The 8,512-nt window shown below is 43.4% G+C and overlaps 1 protein-coding gene across 2 annotated transcripts in view; it reads left to right on the top strand.

The window, feature by feature from the left end:
* FANCG (FA complementation group G) overlaps positions 1–8,512 on the top strand; it is a 31,395-nt gene that overhangs the window by 2,889 nt on the left and 19,994 nt on the right. Inside the window, exons 1-6 of one of the 2 annotated variants that reach the window (XM_075342946.1) lie at positions 1,372–1,454; positions 2,001–2,091; positions 4,054–4,188; positions 5,701–5,882; positions 6,059–6,215; positions 7,991–8,121. In XM_075342946.1, coding sequence (XP_075199061.1) covers positions 4,107–4,188; positions 5,701–5,882; positions 6,059–6,215; positions 7,991–8,121 — 552 coding nt within the window. In that variant the 5' untranslated portion in view covers positions 1,372–1,454; positions 2,001–2,091; positions 4,054–4,106. Of the gene's footprint in view, positions 1–1,371; positions 1,455–2,000; positions 2,092–4,053; positions 4,189–5,700; positions 5,883–6,058; positions 6,216–7,990; positions 8,122–8,512 lie in introns of those variants that run through there. The other variant, XM_075342938.1, reaches the window with a different exon arrangement.

Raw genomic sequence — 8,512 nt, 5'->3', positions numbered from 1 at the left:
TATACAGCATCGGGGTGGAGGTGACATACAACTCTGGGGGTATGTAGTATGCAGCCCCCATATTCCCCCATATGGCACTATGCAGCCCCCATATGGTACTATGCAGCCCTCATATGGTACTATGCAACCCCCATATAACAGTAAGCAGCCCCTATATAGCACAATGCAATCCCATATAGCATTAGGTATCCTCATGTAGTGTATAGCCGCCATATAGCACAGTGCAGACCCAGATAGCATTAGGCATCCTCATTAGTATACAGCCTGTATATAGTACAATGCAGACCCAGATAGCATAAGGCACCTCCATGTAGTATACAGCCTGTATATAGTACAATGCAGACCCAGATAGCATTAGTCATCCTCATGTAGTATACAGCCTGTATATAGCACAATGCAGACCCAGATAGCATTAGGCACCTCCATGTAGTATACAGCCTGTATATAGTACAATGCAGACCCAGATAGCATTAGGCACCTCCATGTAGTATACAGCCTGTATATAGCACAGTGAAGACCCAGATAGAATTAGGCATTCTCATGTAGTATACAGCACAGTGCAGACCCAGATAGCATTCAGATCTTCAGCGCTTTGTTTCCATCCATTTCTCCAGCTTCTTAAATTATGTTTGGGGTCATTTTCCTGCTGGAAGACCCATGATATAGGACACAAACCCAGATTTCTGACACTGGGCACTAGTTTGCCACCCACAATCCTTTTAGTAATCTTCAGATTTCATGATGTCTTGCACACAGTCAAGGCCCCCAGTGCCAGAGCCAAACAACCCCAAACATCTTTGAGCCTCCACTATGTGTGACTGTAGGTTCTGTCTTCTTTTCTTTATAGCTCTCATGTCATTTTTGGTAAACAGTAGAATGATATGCTTTACTAAAAAGCTTTATTTTTGTCTCGTCTGTCCACAGGACTGTTTCCCAGAAGGATTTTGGTTACTCGCGTACATTTTGGCAAACTGCAGTGTAGGTTTTTGATGTCTCTTTGTCAGCAATGTTGTCCTGCCATAGAGTTTCATTTCATTCAAATGTAGGTAGATAGTTTGAGCTGACACTGAAGCCCCCTGGGCCTGGAGGACAGCTTGAATTTCTTTGGAACTTGATTGGAGCAGCTTATTCATCATCTGGACTATCCTGCTTTGCAACCTTTCATCAATTTTTCTTGGCTGTCCAGGGAGATTAGCTACAGTACGCTGGGTTGTAGACTTCTTGTACTTGTACTGTGGGCAAATTAACATCAAGATCTCTGGAGGTGGACTTGTAACCTTGAGATTGATATTAATTAACAATTTTGGCTCTCAAGTCCTTACAGTTCTTTTCTTCTGTTTCTGTTCTCCATGCTTAGTGTGGCACACACAATGCAAAGATTGAGTCATCTTCTCTCCTTTTGACCGGGTTTGAGGTGTGATTTTCCTATTGCCCACACCTGTTACTTGTCACAGGTGAGTTTGAACGAGCATCACAGGCTTGAAACAAAGTTGTTTACCCACAATTTTGGAAAAGTGACAACAATTTTATCCTGCACCTTTTGGGGGTTTTGCATAAATTTAAGTCCAATTTCCCATTTTTTTAATTTTTTTTTTTGTGTTTGAATTCACACAAAGAAAATAAACGTATATAATAAAACATGTGTAATTGCAATAATTTTCTGGGAAAAATACTTAATTTTGTGGAACAATTTCAAGGGTGGCAACACTGTCAGCCATTACTGTATGTATTGGCAGGGAAACCCCTTTCCCGGGAGAGCTAATTTAAGGTGTGATACAAGGTATCTCCAGATTGGCCAATGTTGGTCCATTTAATAGCAATGCATCAGAGACCAGAACACACAACCAGTGTCTGTCAGTGTACAAGGCTTGTCTGGACTCCGAGTCACAAGTACTTATTACAACCACAGAAGAATGGGGGACGGCTTAGTACATTATCCAAAAGACAGTTTGGAAGCCAAGACCGTAAAACATTACACAGTATATTACTTGTTTCCTCAGGATTCTGAAACCTGCCCGGACGTTCTCATTAGGAAGCAGAGGAGACAGCAGTGTTACTCCGACCTCTACCACCTCCTCCAGACGATCCAAGGTAGGGGTGCCGGTATCATCACATGGGTAACAGCCTGAGCCCCCAGCTGTCTAACCACCTAGATGCTACAGCCAGTATTGGCTGCTGAATGTAATGAGTTAAATGATCGGTGTCCTCTTATCCTGGCTGTTATCTATAATATCTACAGTATTTATCACTGTGCTCTTATATAAGACCTCAAGTGACCTCCACTAAGTGCTCAGAGAGGTATTACCGTGTTAGCTGTTATGTTACATAGGGCTGATGCTCTGATAACTAGAATCTATGGGATTATTCCCACAATCACATTATTTTTGACAGCACAGTAAGTGCATACTTATTGTTAATGTACAGACTAAGCCCAATATTAACATGTCTGTCTTGTACTTTTGTTTCTTTTCATCTCTATTTGTTTCCTTATCTACTAAAACTCCATTTTCCAGTAGCACCCTGCTTCTCCTTGGTGCTGCTGTCCCCTCCCTCTCCTGTGTTCCCCTGACTAGCTCCATGTTTCTGAGCCGATGATTCAGAGCTGTGCTGGCAACCAGCTGACTGATGACTGTGTAAAATTGCACAGGCTTCCAACACAGCTTTGCTACATCGTGCTCCGCTTTGCCGAATCCACTACGGATTTCTCGCATATCAACAAGGTAATCTATGTGTAGAATACACTCCATGCTTCTGTGCACTCTGCTAATATACAGTACTGGCTAACCCCTTTTATTTTTTGCCATCTACTTCAGTATAGAAGTAAATAAACATATCCGCATATGTAAATAGACATATGCGAATATGTCTATTTACATAATCTGTTAGAAGGTTTTGAGCAGGGATCAACAGTTTTGCACCTTGTTCAGCCTGCACAACAAGAAACAGCAGAGCTGTCACAAGCATGGCTGAGTTGTGTTTTTTTTTGCCTGGTGCTGATAGATCAATTATGCAAAACAGCAAAAGATATTGAAAGCTGCATCGTGCAGACAGAGCAGAGTGCAGGACTATTCATCTCTGATGGAAATCAGCTGATAGAGCAATGATGTAAAAATAGAGAGGCAGCTATACTGATATAGACAGCAGATGATAAAATCGGGCTGACGCAATAGACTGTACCGTGCATAGATATTTATCTTGCAGAATGGGGCAGATTTGTCAATTATATTGACACAAATAAATTTGTAGATTACTATAAGACCACATTGTGATTTTGGGATTAACCCTTTATGGTGCATTTACACTTCTCTCTCTAATCCTGGGGACGAGCATACCTAGGGATACTAATTTCCTGATAATCTGGCAGTGTAAACCTCCAGCCGATCTCCTAAGGCCCCCGTCACATTTAATGACTTACCAGCGATCCCGAAAACGATGCGACCTGATAAGTCGCTGGTGAGATGTCACACAGTCAGACCTTACCAACGACGCAGTAACGATCAGCGACCTGCATAGGAGGTCATTGTTAGGTGTCAAACACAGCGATGCGTCCTGCCCAGCAGGACATCACCTTTGAAGAAAATGGTCTGGACCCTTTGGCAACAACCAGCGATCTCACAGCAGAGGCCTGATCGCTGGTAGGTGTCACACATAACGAGATTGCTGGCGAGATCGTTACTGCGTCACAGAAATGGTGACGCAGCAACGATCTCATTAGCGATCTCGTTGTGTGTGACGGTACCTTAACAGAGCAAACATTTGTTTGATTTGCTTATAAGACCATTGTTCTCGGTGGTACATCTGTGTAAACAGGACTAGTGCTGCCGAGAACAAGTGGCAGCTTATGCTGATTGTTCTGTGCACATAATTGCGCTCGGTCTGCTTCTGTATACATAGTGGTAACCGACCGCCGATCAACAAATAAGTATTCGATCAACGTTTACTTTTTGACGGAAGTTGAGTAGTATAATCCACCCTTATACTGTGCTGTAGACTTTACATTTTTCAGGGTTAATGTAATACTGTATTTGCTTTACTCCCCATGTATAATTGCAGGATTACCCCCGACAATTCCCACCCTTCCCCTGGAACTTGGTGTCGTGTATAACATGGTGATCGTTCACAGTAATATGAATGGCAGTGGATTCCTTGCTGAGCATTCGGTGCAGGTGAAGGACGCCCTGAGCAGAGGTGAGAATGTCCCCTGGTACCGACTGTCCGGGAATGTAGTGTTATGGGTAACAGTGAGAGGTGTGCGATTCACAGGACCCTCATCTATGGCAGCCGCAGTATTCCCTGGCAGCCGCTATCCCTGGCTACTTATTTGATTAACCGGCTTGGCATGATGTTGTGTGTATCATGCCACAATGACGATGGTGAGCTCAGCCATCTAATCACAGTAGGAGGATTGCATGACAGCAGATTGAAGAGAAAGGTCGGGCTCAAAACCGAGGAATACTGACATTACCACTGAGTAATACACATTAATTTGCTCATTTCTAGTATTGACTTAGTTATGTGCTTCATAACTCATAGATGAGGATAAGTGCAGTCACTGTGTACATACATTACATTACTTATCCTGTACTGATCCCGAGTTATATCCTGTATTATACTCCAGAGCTGCACTCACTATTCTGCTGGTGCAGTCACTGTGTACATACATTACATTACTTATCCTGTACTGATCCTGAGCTACATCCTGTATTATACCCCAGAGCTGCACTCACTATTCTGCTGGTGCAGTCACTGTGCACATACATTACATTACGTATCCTGTACTGATCCCGAGTTATATCCTGTATTATACCCCAGAGCTGCGCTCACTATTCTGCTGGTGCTGTCACTGTGTACATACATTACATTACTTATCCTGTACTAATCCCGAGTTATATCCTGTATTATACCCCAGAGCTGCACTCACTATTCTGCTGGTGCAGTCACTGTGCACATATATTACATTACGTATCCTGTACTGATCCCGAGTTATATCCTGTATTATACCCCAGAGCTGCACTCACTATTCTGCTGGTGCAGTCACTGTGTACATACATTACATTACTTATCCTGTACTGATCCTGAGTTACATCCTGTATTATACTCCAGAGCTGCACTCACTATTCTGCTGGTGCAGTCATTGTGTACATACATTACTTCTCCTGTACTGATCCTGAGTTACATCCTGTATTATACCCCAGAGCTGCACTCACTATTCTGCTGGTGCAGTCACTGTGTACATACATTACATTACTTATCCTGTACTGATCCTGAGATATCCTGTATTATACTCCAGAGCTGCACTCACTATTCTGCTGGTGCATTCACTGTGTACATACATTACATTACTTATCCTGTACTGATCCTGAGTTACATCCTGTATTATACTCCAGAGCTGCACTCACTATTCTGCTGGTGCAGTCATTGTGTACATACATTACTTCTCCTGTACTGATCCTGAGTTACATCCTGTATTATACCCCAGAGCTGCACTCACTATTCTGCTGGTGCAGTCACTGTGTACATACATTACATTACTTATCCTGTACTGATCCTGAGTTATATCCTATATTATACCCCAGAGCTGCACTCGCTGTATTTTGTCTAGTGATTTTCATTTTTATAGCAGACAAAGTATATTATGGGGAATAACTTTCCCTTCATGATAGGGGGTCCTGAGCTGTGGTCTCTCTTGTATTTGTGTAGTGCTGGAAGCTTTGGGACAGAGTGATGCAGTCGGTGCTGGACTGTGGCAGAAGATTCTGGCAGCTGACTGTTCCTTGGAGATGACTTCTGCGGTGCACAGACTGGCCGGGCTGTGCTGCGCCCTTTTGCTGTCCAGTGGTCAATTAAATGATGCTGCAGAGCTGTTTTCTGCGCTCGGCCACGTAAGTGATTTCAGATCCCTATCGAGATGTAACCCATCTCCCTCTTATTGTGGGGGGTAATCCGGTATATTGAGTAAGTGCAGCCCCATCCATTGGAACCATTGTATTTGGCGACTGGAGGAGGTTGCAAAATGTTGATGCAACCTCAGCTCTCCCAATGCATCGACTTTCTCCAGACTCCAGACCTCCGTAGCTATTCTCACAAGGAGGACGACCTGTTACCACTGATCCGAGCGTGGACAGTGCCAGCAGAGGAGCCACAGACCATCCGCACAGTCCAGACCTCCGGCCACGTAAAGGACATCCTCTATAATGCTGCATCCCTCCTTCAAGGTAATTCTCGTCATCAACCTGATATTGCAGAAGTGATGAGATCTGTCTAATATTAAAGGGACGGTGCAGGGTTCTATTAATTCATGGCAGTTTTCTCCCTATAACAGCACCAACACCTGTATGGTGGCATCTGGTATTACAGGAATTTGGGAGAAATCTATGGGGTCCGTGTGTAGGGCGTGGGCTCAGGAGATTGTTCTTATCGCTGCTTTTTTACCGCTTACGTGCTGCTGACAATGGCATTTAGGTGGTTAGGTGGTGCCGTTAAGTAACCCATAGACCCTCTTACCAAGTTTTCGCATGGCTGTCACTGTGTTCCGGTCCGCTCAATAAACCTTATTCCCTGCTTCCACCCTCTGTGGCAGCGTCTGTGATTGGTTGCCCTTACACTAGCTGTATAGGTCCCGGGAGTGGAGTGTAAAAATAAATAAAAAATTGGAAAAAATAATGTGCGGTCCCCTGTATTTTGATACCCTGTGTAGATAAAGTAGACATCCGGAGGCTGCATCTCCCAACTGCGTGCTTTACCTTGGCTGGTTATCAAAATACAACAGACCACAACCAGGTTTTTGGTTTTTTTAAAAATTATTTAAATAAATAATTTTTTAAAAACAGTCGTGTGGTCCCCTCAATTTTGATACTCAGCCAAGATAAAGTGTACAGCTGGGAGGTGGAATTCTCAGGCTTGGGAGGCCCATGGCTATTGGGCCCTCCCCAGCCTAAAACTAGCAGCCCCAGAATTGATGCATCCAATCCTGGCACTTACCCAGCTCATCCCAGTTGCCCTGGAGAGGTGGCAATCGGGGTAATATAAGGGGATAATGACAGCTGTGATAGAGGGTGTACGGGGGAAGCAGTGAATATTTATAAGGTTTAATGAGCAGACCTGGAAACAGTGTGACAGTCTCGCGGAAACTCGGTAAGTATAATTGTCTTGCTTTAATCCCCATTATGCTTCCGTTTGCAGCCCCCTTGCCGTTACAACCACCATTCTATAGCACTTAAGCTTGGGTCCCCATAGAATTATATGGGGTTCAGGTCAAGTCCTGTACCAAACCGGAATTTTTTGTTTTAAGTGTGTTCAGACCCGACGAACCCGACAATCTGCTGGTTTTCCCATCTCTAATATCGGGCGATGACTTGTACAAGTCATCTATATGGTAAAAACCTTATGGAAAAAACAGCAGAATTGCAGTTTTTTTAATCACCATTCTTCCCCCTCCAAAAAAAAATGTAAAAAAATCTGATCAAAATGTCATATACTGTATATACCCCTAACTCCACACATAAAAATTCAAGCCCTCACACTGCTTCATTAATGGGAGAATTATGGATCCCAGACCAATTTTTTTGCTAAAAAAATTCGGATCATTTTAAAATCAGAAAAATATAACAAACTAGTTTGGTATCGCCAATATCCTATTCACCTAAAGAATCATATTGCCAGGTGAATTTTACTGCACAGTAATTAGCGTAAAAATAAAACCCAAAAAACAATAGCAGAAATTTTTTTTAGGTTTCTGGGGTTTTTTTTCCCCATATTCACTCTACTTTTAGAATTATTTTTTTTCCTGTCATTTTTCAGTAGATAATAAAGTGAATGGTGTTAGTGAAAAAAGTAGAACTCCTTCCACAAAATACAATTCCTGATACAGTGGTGTCGACGGTCGAATGTAAAGGTTGTGGGGGAAGGATTGATGACGCCCTTGACCCCCAGAATACCCCCTTAGTGTGTGATAGATACGTTGGTTCTGACTAGTCTCTCCCGGCTTCAGGTGTTAATGCGATGAACGCTGGAGATTTTCCGCGCTCGGTGGATTTCTTCCGGGAGGCCGCCGGCAGTCTTTGTTCTAGAAGAGTGTTGGCGGAAATCTATACTTGTCTTGGATGCTCCTTCTACAAGATGGTAAGTAATGGAGAATAGCGAGTTGTCCGCATTACCAGGCGACGTGTGGTAGAGGGTCAGCGGGACCACCAGATATTATAGAATCAGCAGCTCTGACATTTTCCACTATAATTTACATTCCAATGTTTTACTATTTTTGGAAACTTTTCAGTGAATGGAAACGTGCCGATTCATTCCAGAAGTAGAAATCCTGACCTAGTCCTGACCAACGAGTAAAAACAAAAGCCTAACCAACGATGGTGGAACTGCCTGTAACTACAGCCTCCGGAGTGGACCCCCTTTTGCACCCCGTGGTTTCATAGCTGATACTCAGTTTTGCAATCACAGATCAAAACTATGTGCCCACGATCCGCACACGCTGCGTTCTGGTCGCAGTGTCATCACTCCGATG

This window comes from Anomaloglossus baeobatrachus, chromosome 1 (assembly GCF_048569485.1).
Source record: "Anomaloglossus baeobatrachus isolate aAnoBae1 chromosome 1, aAnoBae1.hap1, whole genome shotgun sequence".
NCBI lineage: Eukaryota > Metazoa > Chordata > Amphibia > Anura > Aromobatidae > Anomaloglossus > Anomaloglossus baeobatrachus.
Note: the sequence above shows the minus strand (reverse complement) of the source record. Positions and strands in the feature narration are given on the sequence as shown.